At 40.4% G+C, this 20,994-nt stretch overlaps 1 protein-coding gene across 2 annotated transcripts in view; it reads right to left on the reverse strand.

Annotated features, from left to right (window-relative positions):
- Positions 1 to 235: 235 nt before the first annotated feature.
- The window catches only part of LOC147604551 (metallothionein-like protein type 2, MT2-22), an 80,022-nt gene continuing 59,263 nt past the window's right edge, over positions 236 to 20,994 (reverse strand). The window contains exons 1-3 of one of the 2 annotated variants that reach the window (XM_086794659.1): positions 1,004 to 1,300; positions 868 to 912; positions 236 to 749 (exon numbers count right to left, since the gene is read on the reverse strand). In XM_086794659.1, the coding sequence (XP_086650785.1) occupies positions 584 to 749; positions 868 to 912; positions 1,004 to 1,068 (276 nt within the window). In that variant the 5' untranslated portion in view covers positions 1,069 to 1,300 and the 3' untranslated portion in view covers positions 236 to 583. Of the gene's footprint in view, positions 750 to 867; positions 913 to 1,003; positions 1,301 to 20,994 lie in introns of those variants that run through there. The other variant, XM_086794661.1, reaches the window with a different exon arrangement.

Below are 20,994 nucleotides of genomic sequence, written 5' to 3' on the forward strand. Positions count from 1 at the left end.
GTGGTCAAGGGGAGACTCTTCGCCAAGTTAAGAAGAGAGAAACCTTCACAGCAGTAAACCACAATAATTGAAGATTGCCACATCATTTACATTTCTAAAAAGTGATAAGAGAAATAACATATTTGCAACCATGTAAGTTTCTCCAAAATTGATTGGCAATGGTAACAAGCAACTCAATGAGATGAAGATTCTTGAAAATGGAGAAACGATACCCTCAATTGTGAAGGCTTTAAAAAGTATATAATAGATATTGTTGTTTTATTAAAGCCCAAAGCTAGACATTTTTCTGTGTCTCCAGATCTCACACACACACATATATATATACAAAAGCTTAGTGAACTGCTTACACACACAAATATATATATATATATATATATATATATATATAATATTTAGAAGCTTAATGTGGACTACTCACATATCTCTCATATATATATATATATATATATATATATATATATATAATATTAAGAAGCTAAATGTGGACTCCTCACATATCTCTCATTTATATATACATTAACGGTATACAAAAGTAGAGAGTCGCAAGCTTTAGGCGGTTACATGTGCCAAGTAGCCACATGATTTAGCACGTGCAAGGGCTACATGTGCAAGTAGCCCCGCAGTTGCAAGCATCGGTGCGCTTGACACCCTCCGTGCCTTGTTCGCACGTGCAGGGGTTCTCGCTTTGGCAGCTCCTCCCGCACTTGGCACACTTGGCAACATCGGCACCCACAGGCGTAGCCTCCGTCCTGCAAACGGTTTAGAATTAACGATTGATTAAATTAATGAAGCTGTAATTGAGCACAGTAATGAAGCTGTTAATTAACAAGGGCATTGGCTGGCGCAAAACTAGATAAATCTACGTACTGCGTGCTCATACGGTTTCCATCCATCACCGTGTTGTTGCCGCAGCTGCTTGAAAACGATACATGAAGAATTAACCTCATTGCATGCGCATTAATTATACATTAAATGAAATCAATGGAAAGCTTCAAAATAATACTCGCAGGGAGCCTGGGAGCCGCATTGAGGACAGCACTTGCGATCGTCGTTTCCACAAGAAGCCATTGCGATTGTTGGGAATATGAAGCAGAAGAAGAAGAAGGTGAGCGGAGAGATTATGCAGGAACTATAGGACTTAATCCGGATTAATTAAGCGAATTGGCAGCGAGAAACCTTATGCGTAAGATACTTTAAATAGGCATAATAATACGATCAGAACCTAGCACGCAAATTCACACTCGCACCAATGACTTGACAACCAGATAAAATTGCTACCCTCTCCCCAATCACCAAGGAAACACACCTAGGCGGTCCAATTAGTGCATTCAAGCTCACCACGCTTATCCATGTAAATATCTGGGTGCCTTAAGTAGCCTTTAAGTAGCCTTAGAGGGCTACTCAATTGGGTGATAATTTGATTCTCTTATGAAAAAGTAAGTCCATACCTGTCCTATTCCTAACCTTTAGATTTGATAGGGGGTGGGGACAATGGTCCCAAGGTGACACCCTTTCTCTTTCATGAAAAAGTAACTCAACCTTTATGATCTTGCATGGGGACAGTCGTTGGGTGGTGCATAAGGTGACACCCTTTCTTCTCCAGGATGATGTGGAGAAGAAAGGGGAAGTCGATTGTGACCCCCCTCACTCCACAAAGGGGAGAAAAAAACAATGTGTCTGTTGTATTCCTCACAAAAGAAAAATAAACATGGTTATTTGATGCATGTTTGAGTGTGAGATTTCACATAGCCACACTCATGCATGCACAAGTTTGACTGTGATCTTTTATATAGACACTCACTCATGTATGCATAGGTTTGATTGTGATTTTTTATATAGACACACTCACTCATGCACATGCACATGCACACATGAGTGCAGATACCTTTAGATTTGATGCATGAGTGCAGATACCTTTAGATTTGATGCATGTTTGACTATTATCTATACATAAATTCTCTCTCTCTCTCTCTCTCTCTCTCTCACACACACACACACACACACACACACACACACACACACGTTCCCCTTTCACACACTCACAAAGTTTGTCTTCCCTCACATTCAAATGGGGTGGTTGTTTTAATGTGGGGTTCCCCTTTCGCACACTCACAAAGTCTGTCTTCCCTCGTATTCAAATATTTATTATTCATAGCTTCTCACATGACATTCTTTAAGGTTAATTTATCTTTCTTCCATGTAATGGAAAACTGAAAAAATCAAAGGTATGGTCTTAGGAGTGTGATTGAAGTAATGAGAAATGGAGATGCAACAATAGTCTTCAACACAATGATTTGTGTGGGCTTGCTAGTGATAATATTGAGTGGTAGTATCCACATAGACACACTCATGCATGCACAGGTTTGACTGTGATCTTTTATATAGACACACTCACTCATGTATGCACAGGTTTGATTGTGATTTTTTATATAGACACAGTCGCTCATGCACATGCTATGCACATGCACACATGAGTGAAGATACCTTTAGATTTGATGCATGTTTGACTATTATCTATACATAAATTCTCTCTCTCTCTCTCACACACACACACACACACGTGCGCGCGCGCGCACACATTTATTTTACCTTTCTTGTGGGAGTGTTCATGTTCCCCTTTCACACACTCACAAAGTTTGTCTTCCCTCACATTCAAATGGGGTGGTTGTTTTAATGTGGGGTTCCCCTTTCGCACACTCACAAAGTATGTCTTCCCTCGTATTCAAATAGCTTCTCACATGACATTCTTTAAGGTTGATTTATCTTTCTTCCATGTAATGGAAAAATTAAAAAATCCAAGGTATGGTCTTAGGAGTGTGATTGAAGTAATGAGAAATGGAGATGCAACAATAGTCTTCAACACAATGATTTGTGTGGGCTTGCTAGTGATAATACTGAGTGGTAGTATCCACTTTGGGTTGTCATCCAAAATGGCTTCATTTGAATTGAGAAAATCAAGAATACAATTGTTGTTAATTAAAATACGTCATCAATAAATCTAAATGATGATTTAAAGGCTTCATGTCAGTCTCTAAACGCATACCTTAAGATGTACAAGTCGTATACCACCTCAATTTTTCTTTTTTTATGATATTAGATACTATATTGTAGCAATGATGAGGTACATTTGTTGAAAGGTAAGGAAGTTTGGTTTATGTTTTTTTAAGAAAGTGTCAAGGAACCTTCAAAATGATTGTTAAAGGCAACGAACCCTAAAGAATGGGCTATCTTGTAGAATGATTCAATAATTCTATCTTTCTTTATATGAGGTATGGCTTCATAGCAAGCAGTAATAACACCAAAGGTATAATGGGACATCCTAGACCAACTACGTTCCAACCGACTCTAGTGACTACCACCACATCATTTCGAAATTGGAAGACTTTGGTTTTTCATGTTACATATTGCCCTGACAAGCTGATTATGCCTTAGAACTCACGTGTCATTGCACAATGCACCGTTGCCAACTTAGCTCCCTAATTAATGAACAAAAACCAACAATTTCTCATTAGGCCAATGCCTCAGTTTTTATAGGTTGTACATCCACAAGATGCCAAGCATCTAATCCCACTGATTTCTCCTTGATTTGTGCCACCTCCCCTACATCTAGGAGCACCTTTTCCTAAAATCTTTCCACACCCCTATATTCACTCATGCTACCCTTGATTCTCTTATCAGTAGATACCTCTCACCTTTTCACTGCTACCCACTCAATTACAGACTCCCTTTTACAGTCTCTTGCTAAGGGCTTGTTCCTATGCACACACCCATTCACTTGCATTATTTCAACACCTCCCCTCAAGTGGATAATTCTAGCACACCTAGACCCTATACCAAGTTTCCCTCTTACTTTTTGGTAGCCCGCCGACCAGTGCCTCAAGTCCCTAACTCATAGTCCTTGACACTCTCTCTCTATGTCTCCAAGGCTACTACAAGTGCCCGTGACCTTGACTAAAGTGCTCACACATACATTTACCACATGGCCTACATCATCGGTGGTTTTACTCTATTGGGGCAGGGTATATTGGATTGTGGGGTTTCTTTCTCTTTCTCTCAGAAAAGATGTCCTGACTCCTCTATCTTAGGAGTCTCCATGAAGTTTGCCGATGTCGATTCTTTTTCATTTGGTTTGCTGTAGCAGTCTCTAGCCATGTGTCCTGGCTTCCCACAGTTGTGGCAAGCGAAGGTCCTTCCTCCTCCCCCTGCCTCTTCCTCATCCTCGTCCTCGTGAGAATCCTCCTCTCGGGTGGTGTAGAATGCTCTCTCCTCTCCAATTGTTGGGTCCAACCCTTTCTTCTCTTTGACTTTGTTCTCTTGCTCTAGTAGATCTCCTTCTATCTCATGCAACTTCAATTTTGGTACATTCTTTAAGGTTGCCACAATGTTTTCATATTCTCCCTTGTCTACACTTCAGAAGCACTGCTAGTGCCTCATCATCCTCTACCTTCTTCCCAATGGTGACTGCCAGTTGTTGTTGCTTAATGCTTTTGTATTTGTTCATGTAAGGTCCCTCCCAAGCCATGTATGTATGTGCCTCTTAATATAGATTTCAAGAAGGAAAGAGAGTGCACTTAGAGAAGAGTGAGACAATAAGGCTAGAAACATTAGGAAAGTGTTAGAATAAAAATATTAACTCCAAAAATCCTAAAAGAAATAAGGAGACAAGAATAGTTATATTAAGAGATAAGTATCTCCAAAAATAGAAATTTGAATTTAGGTTAAGAGGTCATATTTAGAGTACTTTTACATATTTTGAGTCCATGCATACTAAAAATGTAGAAAAGCAACGCGTTTCTAAAGATGGCACGTTTGCGGCTATATACAGATGTTTTTGCCTATTCTACTTACAATAGCTTATAAACTAGATGCCTTCCGATTCTTTTGAACTGGTTATACGACCATATTCTGAGTTTTTATTAGAGAGTTATCACCGAAACAATTTGCTGATTCTATCAGGGTCTCTACATAGGGAAAACTGTAAGAAGGCAACAAGTAGCCTTAAGGTAATCCTAGAGCTTGAGATGTATATATCCCTTCATTCTTATCTAATCTCTTAGAAGAGAAGGTTAGATTGATATGGTCTTTCGGAGGAAGAGACCAAAACTCCATAGCTTTTCTTTTAAAGAAAGAATAGTATGCTGTAGTCCTGCATAAGAGAAGACTATTTTGCCATAGACCTTCGAAAGAGAGAAAAGTCAGAGTACGAGTAAGAGGAGATAAAGCTTGGGGATGATCGGATGATTTCAATCGTAAGAGAAGGTATTAGAAGACTCTCTATTCTCATATATCAAGTTCTGAAACTCTTATTAATGAGCAAAGACAACGATAAACGACAAATTTCTATAAAGTATATATATATATTGTTTTTCAATTATATATCATTCTTAGGGGTTGAGGTATGGCCTCGGCTTCTCTATTAATTGTTAATAGTGATCTATTTGATTGATTTACTAGTTAAAGTTTGTATTCTTTTAAATAAGTTACATAATAACTAGATAGTCCATAGTGTTAGCATTAATATTAGACTTCTTATAAATAGAAGTAAACTATCGATCTACAAGACAAAGAGTGCAGCTTTGAGGTCCCCTCCCTCCCAAAACACTATCTAGTAGATAGTACATAGGGCATGACTAGTAACCAAGTCTATATAATCTCCTTGTTGTTCCTTTCATTGTCAACACACTAAAGAAGAATGTAGCCATTTCCACTCGAGTCCGACTTGTCATGTGTGGCTTCCCACACACACCTTGTGATCCCAAACCAAATATTTTTCTCTTTTTTTAAATCATGCAAGGGGCAAGCAATGGGGGCCATTGTCCAGGCTTTGGCACATGATGAAACCCATAGATCTTTTTGTATCAGAAGCCACTTGTTAAGAGTATTTACCTTGAAATTGGTTCGCTGAGTTTCACACTCTTAAAAACTTAGCTCCAAAAAGATAGGCTCCAATGGTGGATGTCCCACTTGGAGTTTAGGTGAGAGAAAAGTCTCTCAGCACATCACACTCTTGGGTGGCTTTAGAATTTTTGTAACTAGGCTTTTACCCATTACCCCCCAAGCGTGAGCGACACTTCCAATAGTGCCCTTCAATGAGTTGCATATTGTACCAGGAAAACATAGTGTATATTTACAAGGATACTCATAATTGTGAATTGTGTAGATAAATTCGCCACCAATTTGTCAACCATGGCACAAATGTTGACTTGTTGCAAGAGGGTGATGATTCTCTTACACAAAAATAACTAAAATAATCCCCATGTCTCTCTCTTTCTAATTGCTTGTTAAAAACCATAGTATAAAAATATATCCAACGTGTTGCCAAATCTATCTACTACGGTCCAAATCATATCATTATGTAATGAAGTAGTAGGCAATCTCTTAATGAAATTTCTTTCCATGGACCATTTGGAATGACAAAGACATTAAAAGACCATATGGGTTTCCAGATGAACATTGCAGGCAAGTGACGATCAATGCAATGTCGACTTCACCCTCCTTTTACTACTTTTGGATCCCCATTGAGTGGGAAGAGCGCTCCCCATGGAGGGTAGAACTTGCACAATTGGGTTTGCTTTCATGTACATTGTTGGATAGTACAACCAATTGAAAATCCACCCGCAAATCCAAAAAAACCCACTAACACCAAACTCAAATCATCTTCCATTTATAGCCTAACTTTACAAGTTTCCAATTTGCAATCAACCTTCTTCATTAACATCCATCGTCATTGGCACTTAAGCAATATGACACACCTACCAAGTGCTAGGTGCATGTGAAGCTTGAACAACAAGCAAGCAACATTGACGAGCAAGCAACATTATGCATTTATGCCTTTCGTCGATCCCACCCAATGGTCTATAGTGCATCTTATCAAGGCACTCCGACACTAGATTTAATACTTTGAATGCTTGCATTCGATGCTATTCTTGCATGCAATATTTATATCCAATGCTAGCACTTTGCATGCTTGCCTTCGATCAGATCGTCTCATCATCTTGTTTGAAGTTTCATGGCAACTTGTCAACAGACTCGCATAGTGCATGACTAGATATTAATTATGTGGATTATGCTACATGGTCAATGTTGTTGTTCATTGTGATTCATGTACTCTCTATATGTGCTTGGTTTAATTCATGGTTAGTGTTGATCCGTATAATATTTACATGGTTAGAAATGCTATTTATCTACATCACATATTTGATTCGTATGACCTTTGGTCAATAGTGGTGGTAATGTAAGTCACATAATTAGTGGTGGTGTTAATGTATATTATGCGTTGGTTTACATGGTTATTGTTGATGTTGATTACTAATTATGACCTCAATGGTGTTATTAATCCGTGTGAGCTTATATAATTTTTTTTTCAATCCTTTAATGATGGTTTAAGAGATAAGGATTAGGAAGTGGTCAAGAGAAAACTTTTCGTCCCAAGAAAATGGGCACCTAGAGTAAGCCATGTCCTTGAGGGGAAAAAGTTACACGTGAAGCATTCCTCACTGCCACAATCTTCTTTCATTTCCGCCACGTTCAGCAAAGGCAAACATTTGTTGACTTCACACAGTGACAACCAAAATAATTGCAGGTCATCGCATCATTTTAGCATTTTTGAAAAATGATAGGAAAGTAATGGTAACAAACAACTCAAGGAGATGAAGATACTTGAAAATGGAGGAACTATACCTAGATTGTGAAGGCTATGAAAAGTATATAATAGATATTGTTGTTTATTAAAGCCCAAAGCTAGACATTTTCCTCTCTGTGTCTCTCACATAGATATACATATACAAAAGCTTAGTGGACCGCTTACACACATTATATATGTCGAGAAGCTTAATGTAGAATATTCGCGTATTCTTTGTGTTTGCGAGAAGGTGGAGTAGATCCATCGGCTCACAACATAGCACCCCTGTTGCGCAGCTTGACTGGTCATACAACAAGCTATTATATATTTTATAAGTGAGCATATCAATTTAAGTATTGACAAAATTGGACACTTTTGATTGGGCACATACATTGTGAGTTAATTTGGTATAGTCTCATTATTGTGGTTGGGAATATAGTGAGCTAGTCACACTAAAAGATACTACTTTCCCTACCCACCCTCCCTACATGTCCCTTTTTTGGGTGCCCAAAGGGCAAGGAATAGGTGTCAATTTGGCCTTTATGGGATAGTTTTCCTTAACTAAAAAATTAGGACTTTGTTGGGCATTGCATGGAGGGGTAGTAAATTGTTCATGTGTGATTTTTTGGTTTAGTTGTTTATCTGCCACATTTTGGCCTCTTGCATCGGTTAGTGGGGGAAGGGCCTTTCCCAAAGATTTTGTACGTCATTCTCACATTTAGGCCTTGCCCTTATGGTATTATTTGTTCAGTATTTACTCATTGGGGGCTTTCTAGAACTCGAAATTGGCTCATGTGCAAATCCCCGCTTATATTGTGCTTTAAGTGCCCTATGTGAGGCCTTATCAAGCTTTGCCTTAGATGTTGGATAAATACCAGGCTTGTTCATGTAGGTTTTATTATTATTATTATTATTTTTTGGTTGGGCGTTGGGAGCTTGTGCATTTACAAGTACTGGGCTCTCCTTGGTGACCTGTTTGTTAGGGGCCTTAAGTAATTCATTTGGAAAGAATGCAGAGAACAAATAGTCATTTGCAACATTGTTGGTCTTCTTAAGGGTCAAGGAGTCATTCTTTGTGTCATTGATTTTCATTTTACCCTTCTTTGGTTTCTTTTTCTTGAGGTTTCTTTTGATTTGCTTATCGTTCCCAGAATCTGTAGTGTTAATTAGGGATATGGACTTCTCTTGCATCCGAGTTATCGCATTTTGTAAAAACTCACATTTGTGGGTTAAGTTTAAAAAAAAGGATAACTGATCTGCTGAAATTTTTCTAATAGCTCTCTCACAACATATATGCTGGAACTAAATCGGCTGCCATAGAGCAGCGAGTCATGTTGTGGTGATTGTACTCATATTATGTGCTCCCTGTGCAAGATCTAGATGAGCTGTGCATTCTCACATAGCATATCAACCTTGCTAAACTTAGAGAAGGCACGTACGATGACATTACATGAGTAGCCCATCAAGCTCTTCACAATGGAATTTTCATGTTCCCAAGGAAGCAAGTATAGAAGGCAGCAGGGAAGTACGTTGGAGCTATGTGAGGGACCCAGAGGACAATGTAAATTACAAAAGTGCCTAGGAAATCTTACCAAGACTCCACCATATTTTATATGAGTCAAAATGGGTAAGAAATGACCTCGAAACAGACAAAATACGTCTTACGGAGTGAGAACGGGGGCTAAAACCATGGGCACATGGACTGGGGGAGGTGGACTATTGTCAATGGAGGGCCTAAGGGTGAAGGGGATGGTCCAAATTGCTCCCCAACATGAGGCGCCTCCACATGCATGCACATGCAAGCCATGCATGGCCACTTTCCACCCTTTCCTCCCCTTTCTGCTAAAAATAGCAGCACCCTTGCTTTTTCTATTAAGGTGAAGAGCAGGTTAGCTCCTGTGAGACACCCCTTCACGAAAACAGCCATATCTTGAGCTCCGATTGTCAGAATTGGGTAAACTCGAACTCAAATCGAAGCTCTTGGCAAGCTCTATGCATTTATAGTAACTCTTTCATGATTCATTGATGTTTGTATATTTCTATAACGGCATCTTTGTTAGGGAAAAATGCTCAAAGGAGGTTGTCGCTGCTGTAAGATACCCCTTCACGAGAACTATCATAACTTGAGCTCTGGATTTCAGAATTGCTCAACCCCGGACTCAAATCAAAGCTCTTAGCAAGCTCTATGCATATATGGTATCATGTTTATGATTAATTGATGTTTAATTAGTTCTGCAATAGTATCTTTGTTCGGCTAAAATGTTTTCGGGAGAAGATTGCAACGAAGCTATTGTCCTTGCATGATGGCATGCATGGAACTATGTAAGTATAGTTCTTCGAAAGGAAAGTATGGTTTATGTTTCTAAGAATTCTATGTTGCCATGATGTTTCTACAGAATAAAGAAGAGACTCCAAAGAATAAGGAGGCAGTTCTTCTTATGAAGATGACTCTTCTTGAGTCTATGTTATGTCATCAAAAGGCCACCTTGTTGTTGGCATGATCAAAAGGATGAAGAATATACTCCAAAGAATAAGGGAGATAATTCTTCTTATGTTAGAAGACTTGTCTTAAGTTTATGGTTATGTTCAAAAGGCCACCTTGAGTATGATGTTGTATTAAGCTCTTATGTAAGCCACAAGTAATACAAAAGCCCTATGGGGGTGGTTGGCCATTCCAACCCTCAATATTATGTCGACTCTCTCTCTCTCTTTCTCTTTGTCTATGATTTATACGATATCTCTCAATCAATCTCTATTGATTATGCAAGTGGTGAAGTCTTTATTGCTTTTGCAGTCGTGATAGGTTGTGGAGGTAAGCACCTCAAAGGAACCTCTCCAACCCTTCCCTCGAGGACACAACTCCCCCCCTCCCCTGTGTGAATATAGATGAGTGTAGATATCTGGGAAGAAAATGGGGTGACACATGCAATACACAAGCAAATGCACCCTTTGCAAGTGGTCAAATTGGAGCAAGGGGGTTTGATGGGCGAGCTCAAATGATCATAGAGGAGGCTTGGATGAACCCTATCTTAGCACTCTCCACAACCACCTCCTCCTCGTAGCTCACAAATGATCCCTCTATGTTACCTTTTGAGAAAAAGCTCTTGATCCATCTACCGCAAGAAATTGTCTCTCTCTCTCTCTCTCTCTCTCTCTCTCTCTCTCTCTCTCTCTCTCTCTCTCTCTCTCTCTCTCTCTCTCTCTCTCTCTCTCTCCAAATTAATCATCAATGTATGAGCGTGCCCATCCGAAATTGCAATGACCTGTACATGCATTGATTGTTGTAGGATTTATACAACAAAGTGAAGATGAGCAAGTAAAGATGTGATTTTGTAATTTCAACACAAGCAACAATATGTAGTTTGTATTAGGCATTGCTATTATGAATATGTATGTCATGCATCTAGCAAGGCACAAGCTGATGCCAACGATCTTCCTCTTGAGACGTGCAACATGAGGTCATCTCTCCAAATGTAGTGGCCTAAGCTTGCATCTTAAAATCCAGTGACTTTGTGAAAGCAGCTGCAACATGATGATATTATGATGGGCAGTGGTGCTTACATGGACAACATGATGATATGATGATGGGCAAGGCGAGGGTGAGGAGTCCAGACTTTGTTGACGAGTAGGAGCTGTGTGCTGTAGTGCCAGCAAAAAGCAAGCTTGGGCAAGGCATGAGCAGGAGCTGGGGGTGGAGTGAAGGCGAGGGAGTCATAAAGATAAGCATGGGCAAGGCATGAGCAGCATTGAGTTTGGGGTCTGATGGGAAGTTGACACACATTCGCAAACAAGTTTTAGATATTTTCCTATGTCTAGAAAGGGGCTCTTTCCCATTGTTTTTTCATATAGTATTCAACATCATGAGCTTCCGCTCGCAAGGGACCGCATACCAAGCTAGGTGTGGTTGGGGACAAGCAGGCTGATGATGCTCTGCCCCCAAATGCACCTAGCTAGGTATGCGGTCCCTCCCTCGCAGAAGCTCATGTTGTCGTAATTCACAATGTGGGAATTATAGTGGGAATTTGTCTAAAACTACCTATGAGTGTGGCACATGTTTATTGTGTGTGGGTCTCTCTCTCTCTCAATAGAGGAAAAGAGAGAGAGAGAGAGAGAGAGAGAGAGAGAGAGAGAGACACCCTCTTGCTCCTTTTGTCCATAGAGAGTCCAGAAAGAGAGGGGCCTCTCTGTATCTCTTCCCTCTATTGTGTAAACACAAAGAGAGAGAGCTTCCATCGCGCTTGGTGTGTTCACAATAGAATGCAACAGAGAGAGCCTCTCCCACTGAGCGTGATGTACTCTCTCTCTCTCTCTCTCTCTCTCTCTTTGTTGTTGCAAACACATTGATAGCAAGGTAGGGTCTCTCTCTCATTCTCTCTTTGTGTTCATTTCTCCCACCCCATTAGAATGGACCTCTCTCTCTCTCTCTCTCTCTCTCTCTCTCTCTCTCTTATTCACAACACACAGTATACAGAAAGAGAGAGAGGTGTGTGTGTGTGTGAGAGAGAGAGAGAGAGAGAGAGAGCTCAATGGTAACACAGTCAAGAGTATCAACAACAATAGGTTTAAGCGGGCTCTGTAGGCTCCAAGGTAGGAAGGGAACACAAAGCCATATCTCCCTACTGTTTCAATGTGTGTTCCATTGGGGTGTAGACCTGTAGGTAAGCGCTCTCTCTCTCTCTCTCTCTCTCTCTCTCAACATGTTAATGGAATAAGAGAGAGAAAGAGGCAAAAGCTTGACTCTCTATTTCCATGATTTTAGTGCTCTCTCTCTCTCTCTCTCTCTCTCTCTCTCTCTCTCTCTCTCTCTCTCTAATTATGAGTTCTATCACTGTGTACTATTTCTTGCCATGACCTCCATTTCTTTATGTCTAAAGCTATGGTACTTGCGCGTGAGAGTACTAAAAGAGCAGGACCTCCATGCATCTGACAAATCCCAGTTACTAGAGGCCAGTGTGCGAGTTCAACTGTGCAGGTGTGGTTGATTTAAGCTTCATTTTAGTTGTTGGGAACAAGCTATGAATTGCAAAAACATTGACAAAGAGGAGAAAAAGTAGTAGGTTGAGAAAGTAAGAGATGAATATCTACAACGTAATTAGTAGAGGTAAGTGTGAGTTTGACTTGGGTGCATGCATGGTTGATTTAAACCTCCTGTTTGGAACATGGTATGAATTGCGAAAACATTAATCAAGCTGGGAAAGTAAGAAATCAATATCAACAACATAATTCGTAGCACATAGAGAGAGAAAGAGAGAGAGAGAGAGAGCAGAAGAAGAAGAATAAGAAGAAGAAAAACAAGAAGAAGATAGTGAAGTACTCCAACAATCATGCAAAAAGGAAGTCTCCAATTTGCTGAAGCAGAAACAAATCAGAAGACAGGGGCTGTGGATGCTACTTAGTTACCTTCATGAGTTGCGTCTCTACAAGGATATGCAGCAAGAGAGAGAGAGAGAGAGAGAGGAGAGAGAGAGAGAGAGAGAGAGAGAGGAGGGGGCAAGGAGAGAGGATCTTGAGGAGAGTGGCCAAGAAACCTCTCTTGCTCATGTGAAACACATGGAGAGTGAGAGAGGAGTCCCCGTCTTGCTCTCTGTGTGTTTCACAGAGAGAGAGAGAGAGAGAGAGAGAGAGAGAAGAGAGAGAGAGAGAGAGAGAGAGAGAGAGAGAGAGAGAGAGGGCACACATTTTAGAGAGGAGGGGTGCGTGTGAGATGCAGTAAGGCAGAGGAGTGGTTGGAGCAAGAAAGGGCAAGGTGTGCAAGATTCTCTGTCTGTCTCTCCTCTCTCCACTAACAAGTCTAGGGTTAGCTGTGAGCTCCACCAAACGCCACTAAAGACACAAAGGTCAAAGTAAACAAGGTGGTTATACTCTCTCTCTCTCTCTCTCTCTCTCTCTCTCTCTCTCTCTCTCTCTCTCTCTCTCTCTCTCTCTCTCTCTTTCAGGTCTAATGTAGTGTAAGTCTCTCTACATGTGTGCATCATTGGCCTTCATGTAAGGAAAGTTCATGCCCAATTGCTACTATATATTGAAAGGAACCAACAATGCATGCGTACCCTTGACCTTCATGTAGAGAAAACTCACCCAATTGTTACAACATGGACCACCATGAACCAACAACTTAGACCTCAAAGATAACTATAGACAAGATGCACGTGAGAAGACAGTAGTTGCTCTCTCTCTCTCTCTCTCTCTCTCTCTCTCTCTCTCTCTCTCTCTTCTTCTCTCTACTTAGGAAGAACATTGTGTAATTGTGATGTGTCTGAGTGTGCTTCCTATCTTTCTGCACTTGCATACTTATTTAACCTTATCCGGTGCATCAGAACCTAGGTTTGAACTTCAAGACTTTGTGTAATTGTCTTCTCTACCTTTGTTAGTGAATATACACCTAATGCATTAAATGAATGTATACTCTCTCTCTCTCTCTCTCTCTCTCTCTCTCTCTCTCTCTCTCTCTCTCTCTCTCTCTCTCTCTCTCTACCAACATGAAAAAAATACATATAATTTCAATTGGATCATTTTCACTCATTCCAGGCTATTTTAAATTTGCAAACCTAGACCTCTCTAGGTTTTCTTGAGATTTAAACTTTTCCACAAATTGTACACTGAGACACATTTCTGAAATAACACATTCTTGGGGAGCTCCCTTCCTTGAGATGTTGTACTAGATAAATGTTGAGATAATAGCAAATTCAATGCAAAGTTCTTTTTACGTTTTAGTATATAAATGTCTTTTTGGGCCACGAAGCGGCCCTTAAAAGAGTGGGACAGACCGGCCGGTAGGCCGGTCTGGAACACTCGTGTGCATAAGGTGCACTCTTACAAGTGAAAAGGCTATTATGGAAAAGAATTACAAGTAAAAAGACCATTGACAAAAAGAAAGAATTACCCTTTAATCATGCTACTTCATTACTCCACCTAGAAATGCTCCCTAGGGCAAAAGTGCAAGTGAACACTAAGGCCTTTCCAAAGGGCAAGCCAAAAAGTTAATATACAATCATCACACCTATAAGCTTTAGAGTACTAATTTATCAATAAAATTATCCTTTTATTTTTTCATATTATTGTGTACATAGCAAATTGATTAAAGTTAATATACAATCATCACACCTATAAGCCTTAGAATATTAATTTATCAATAAAATTACCCTTTTATTTTTTCATATTATTGTGTACATAGTAAAATGATTATCGAGAGTCTCTCTCTCTAAGTTACCTCCCTCCCTCTCATTTACTTTCTTCATAAAGTTACCACTTTCTTTGAAATTAATCACTCTCTTTCTCTCTAAAATTCCCCTCCCCTCTCTCCCTTATTAAATTTGAACTTACACTCTCTCTCTCTTTAAAATTTATCTCTCTCTCTCTTTCTCATATAGAAAAATGCAGGCCTTCGTGAATTTTCACGTTGTTGCTTTTCTTCTTTTGTTCTTTTTTGTGCTTTTTGCTTTCCTTGTTTTCTTGTTTTATTGTGCTTGGGGAGGCTGTCGGCAGCCTGCTTTTAGGCCTTCGGAGCCTCTTTTTTCTTTTGGGAGGGGGGCCGGACTCCGGTGCCACCGACCGGAGCCCAGCTCTCAGCGCCTCGGCGACGATAGCCAATCGCACGACGCTAGCGCGCGATGCTTGGCAGCCAGCGCCGCGCGATGCCCGACAAACTAGCTAGGTGAGCCAGCGCACTGAGCGCCTGGCGCGCTAATTGAGTCAATGCACATCAATGCGCTGATATATTTTTATATTTTTATATTTTTATATATTTTTTTTGGAGGGGGCTGGCGCCCGACGCTTAGCTGGGAGCGCCCCCGACGCTAGGCGCTAGACGCCCAATAGGCTGGCTGGGTGAGCCAGCATGCCTAACGCCTAGTGCACTGACTCAGTCACAGCGCGCACGCTGAGTCGGTGTGCTGATTTAATTAGTTTTTAATTTATTAATTATTATTATTATTATTTAAAAATATTATTATTATTATTATTATTATTATCGTTATTATTTTTATTATAAAATAAATTAATAAATTAATTTAACAAAAATTATACTATACCTTTTTATTAAAAAATAAAAATAAAAGGATATGTTATATATATATAATTATATATATAAAAGGCATATAAAATTTAGAAAAAGAAAGAACAAGTAAAAAAGAAAGAGAAAAAGAAAAAAAGAAGAAGAAAGGAAAAAAGGAGGTGAGAGCAAGAGGGAGGGAGAGAGGAGAGGAAAAGAAAAGGAGAGTTGGAGAGAGAGTTAGAGAGAGAGAGAGAGAGAGAGAGAGAGAGAGAGAGAAATGAGGTAGGAGAGAGAATAAGGAGAGAGAGAGAGAGAGAGAGAGAGAGAGAGAGAGAGAGAGAGAAAGAGAGAGAAGGCACAAGCGGCTCCAGTTCAGGAATGTGGCTCAATATATAATCATGCCAGTTGGAAATTTGAAATAGCCGATTCAACTTCCGATTCACAGGGAATAATCAAGCAAAAAATAATATTAAAATAGTGTAATATGGTTAAAAAAGGGCAGCTCAAATTTCAATTTTTTTCGATTGGAAACTTCAATACAGGAGAAGTGTATGTTTTGTAAAATGATTTTTTTCTCAAACGCTGGCAAAGTTGGAGGCAGAGAGTGTGTGTGTGTGTGTGTAGAGAGAGAGAGAGAAAAAGGAGAGGGAGGTAGAGAGAGAAAAAGGAGAGGGAGGCAGAGAGAGAAAAAGAGTGTAAGAGGACAGAAGGGAGTGAACAAAGAGAGAGAAAAGTGGGTAGGGGATTAGAGAGAGAAAATTATAGAAAGAGAAAAACGATAAAAGAAAAAATGTAGCGAGAGAAAAAAGAGAAAAAGGTTAGAGAGAGAGTGTATTAGAAAGTTAGAGAGAAAAAGTAGAAAGCTAAAATTGTAGAGAGAGAAAATCCTAGAGAGAAAAAGAAAATACTATGGATGTTGTCATCAAAATTTAATTTTGATGAATTATTAGCTTCACCATGACTTTCTCTCTATAGAACTGGCCATTCTAGTGAGAGAAAACCCATGGAAGCAAGTATAGAAGGCGGCAGGGAAGTACATTGGGGCTATGTGAGGGACCCAAAGGACAATGTAAATTGCAAAAGTGTCTAGGAAATCTTACCAAGACTCCACCATGTTTTACAGGAGTCAAAACAGGTAAGAAATGACCTCGAAACGGACAAAATACGGCTTATAGAGTGAGAACGGGGGCTAAAACCATGGGCATATGAATTCCTAAAGGTTTTGCAATTGCACCATTAGCCATCTTGACTACAATCTTTGTGGGGTCAAGCTTAGGTCTTCCAATTGATTCCCAACAGTGTTTAGTGATAATACTTACTCCCGCACCACCATCCAGGATTCCCTTTACAGTTAATCCTATGACAGTGATATTGACAGGCAGAGTAGCATTTGACTCATCACCTTCAAAATATCGACCTAGCTTGTTGACAGGTATCTCAACTATGGATCTTTCTTTATCTAACACTGGGTTTTCTTCCAGAAGTTGTTCTTCCCCAATAGGTATGACGTTAAGCGAGTTACTCCTATACATGTCTCCGATTGGTGGTAATCCCACATTTAATTCTCCATTGAGAAAGTTTGTCGATGTTTAGTGGGGCTGCCATCACTTCCCTTCCCTCAGAGGAGGGGACAGGTGAAGATGGCATCTCCACTTCTTCAATAGGCTCAAGCACATCTTCACTTAACATGCGCTCAGATCCCTAAGCTGTTTTACTTGTGAAATCTCATTTTTTGGGTAGCTTCCCTGTTTCTTTTGTCTGATTTCCTACTTTTGGTCTCCTTTTGGTTTTGTATTTGATTGTGTACAAGTTGTGTTTCCTTTGGAGATTCTATTTGTGTTTGTTTTAGTGGATGTGGTTGCGTCTCTTTAGGTTTCTCCCATGTTTTGTATGGTGTTCTACCCACTTTCCTATCCATGGAGTTTGGTTTCAATGTGTCTTGTTTCCCATGGAGGTTGTGTTTTGTATCATGGTGGCATTCCAGGCAGGTTTTGATGTGTCAATGACATTAGGGATGATGTTTTCCCTAGTTTTGCCACTAATTCTGAGTCGTCACTCACATTGTTCATGTAGACAGGGTCCTCGTTTGTCCCAATGTTTGTTTTGGAACCTGAATTTGTATTTTCCCTTTCAAGGATTTCTTTCTACGTGCCTTCTTCTTCTTTTTTGACTCTGCAATAGATGCAACATCTCTCTCTTCAAGCACAAAGTTTTGCATCTTAGCCATGGACGTGTGACTGCATTTACTAGAATAGTGGGGTGCACTCTGTGGCATGGCTCTCGCTACTCTTACCCTAATCATGTTCAAAGGTGTGATAATAGGTGCATTAGGGTTGTGACGGCATTGTGAAATCAGATGATCCATGAGGCTTTTCTACAAAGGCAATGTGTCAACAAGTAGGTGACACATGGGGGGTCACGCTTCACACACTATACTTCACACATTGCCCCCACGTATAAGACCACTTTCTTTTCCAAACAAGGGTCTTGTACCACCCTTACATGCTTGAGCCCCATCCCCATCTCGACCATTCATACATTGGCGACAATTCACCTTAGCTCCCACCCTCTTTGATGTGAGACAGGTCGATGGAGAACAAGAGAGGAATTGCTCTGTATATGCACATCTTGCCACATGCAAGTTCAGGAAACCAAATATCACACCCTCAATTAATGCCCCGCCTACACCGATATCTGCAAGCCTTTTCCACACCTCTTCACAAAGGTACATACCATCAACTCCTTCATCTCCCACACTTATACGGCCTATCCATTGCTACATTCACAATTGCTATACTTGCACATCACAAGAGTATCACTACACTGCATGAAGATATGTAATACATCATGGTTTTTTATCTTAAAGGTCATATTTGGCCTTCGTGGATGTTAATAGATTATATGTCTATCTATCTCTCTCTCTCTTTCTCCCTCACTCAAAACTATGAGAGAGAGAGAGAGGGAGAAGCATGGCTTGTCTTGCTTAGAGCCCTCTCTCTCTCTCAGAGATGAGATGAGAGAGAGAGTTCTCAAAAGAGAGAGGAATCACATCATAGGCATCTTTATCATAGAATTGCATTTGCTTAGGCAAAACAGACGTATCTAATGTGGCTAGTATGTGAAACCCTTCATAAGGGTCTATGGTGTCGTCGGGAAATGGGAGAGGTGTATAGGCTTCATCTTCTACCTCTTTTCTCATTTGTTCCTTGCCTATACCAGATGAATATTGTCCGTGATCACATAACCATACATCTCTTGGATCCGCCTTGGGAGGACATAGCCTTCCTTGTTAGAGCAGATGATGCAGAGTCAAATTCTTCTGTTGGAGAATGTGTGACATCTCTATAGGTGTGGTCTTGAAGGTTAATCCTTGTAATGACATTATCGTGCCTTAGGTACAGATATCCAAAACCTAGTCCTGTATCATGTGCATCTGATGCATGAAGGGTCTACCAAGAATCACCTCATAGCTTGGATCTTTTTCAAACTCTACAATAGTGAAGGTATGATAATAAGTAACCCCACAAGAGGTCATCTCTATATTCTCTAACAGTCCTTAGGGTCTGTTTAAATTTCCATCTGCCAATTGTAAGACCATGCGTTTCTTTCTTAGTGCTAGCTTTCCCCACTTCTCCCATATGTCCTTTGTGGCTATGCTAACTCTTGCCCCACTATCTAGGATGGCAAGTGTACGTATCCCCTTCATTTCTATTGATAGGGTAGCATTCCCTTCTTCTTTCTCAGTGCATTTTGCTAATGCTTGCAATGTAATAGGGTGTGTGTCAGCACCCTCTTTTGTTGGTCCCCTCAGATCTTTTTTGGAGCTTATATTCTCTATTTGTATACCTCTCTGTTGTTGCAGGTAATTGTGTCACTTCTCTCCACAAGTCGGGCTTCATAGTCAATGCCTTGATGAGTGGCATTGTATGCATCGTAGGGGCTGGTAGGATAGCCTGTAAGTTCATGGTAAACTTCTCGTTAGGCTTACGGAGCATAATCCTTGGTCCCCACTGTCCTATTTTGGTATTCTCCCAAGTATGAGGGTAATGTTCTCAGTGTCGGAGACAAGATAGACTCAGAAGCTATTGTCTCTCAATCCATCGAGTCTAATCTTTCAGGATCAAATGGTGAGTAGATTAGGCATGATACTCTAGAGAAGGGGGTGGAGTTTTCAGAATTTGAAACCATTATTCTTACTTTGCACTTCTTTCCACAACTCTCAAGCCCACTCTTTTTCTACCTCATGCACGTCTTCTTCATCCTCATATTGGTTTGCCCTTTTCCCTTATTCCCATCTTCCTTAAAAACTGTAGCTTCTTCTGCTATTATTCCAAGTAGGGTTTCTTTTGGGTTTTTACTGACGTGAGTCTAACAATCTTTGAGCCTCCCAAATTATGCTTTGATGGGCGCCAATAGTCAATCTTTTCATCTCTTGGGTTGTGATAGTTGTTTATTGTTGTGAAGATAGGGGTTTTATTCAGTGATCCGGCTATCCCACGCTTTCAACATCCCGTCTATGTTTTCATTTACTTTCTCCACCAGCACAGATCCCCTTGAGTCTTTCATTGAGACTTTAATGGTCTCATTAGATTTTTGACTCATGTGTGTTGTGTCTTCCTTAGGTTTCTTTTTGGGAGTAGGAGGTTGGTCTATCATGAGGGATTCACGGGATTTCAAACACGTTGTGGGGAATTCCAGACGCACGACAACCTGCCTCTATAGCTGTCTTTCCACAGCTCAGGAATCACCAAATACTCACAAAAACACACCCGCACCACTGCTGGACACCAACACGAGCACACACACTTTGAAAATGGACACCCAACACCGCACAGACCAAGTAGACAACTGATTGGGGCACCTCAACAATCCTTTGATTAACTTGGTTGAATACAGGAGAGATAAACCACAATAGGGGAGATCAAAGCTGGGTACACCTGGCTCTAAGGCACAGGACTCACACACACAAACTTCCTCTCACTCTCCTCACGATGGTTGTGTCTTCTTCAAGCTGCAAACAAGCTCCAGATCTTCATACACTCTCCACCTTCTCTGCACACATATATGTAAAGAACCATCGCTTCGAAACACTTCCAGAAGCGCCTTCTATCTTCCACCGCTTCCCCTTGAGGAAAGCTCTCTATTTTCCTTAGAAAACCGTCGACAAATGCTCTTCTTTCGACCCCTGTATGCTCTGGATAGTAACCCTTGTCTTTCTCTCTCTAAATCTGCAAAACAGTGGCTCAAGACCTGCGAAAAATCTCTCTTTCTCAGCTCAAAAACTCGTTTTTTGCATGTAGCTATTTCTGGAAGTGTAACTTCTAATTATAGGCTCTTTCCTTTTGCTTTTTGCATGCATGTAGTTCTTTGGTGTGCAGTGACC

Source organism: Cibotium barometz, chromosome 61, assembly GCF_041138505.1.
Source record: "Cibotium barometz isolate CiBa-2024 chromosome 61, ASM4113850v1, whole genome shotgun sequence".
Taxonomy (NCBI): Eukaryota; Viridiplantae; Streptophyta; class Polypodiopsida; order Cyatheales; family Cibotiaceae; genus Cibotium; species Cibotium barometz.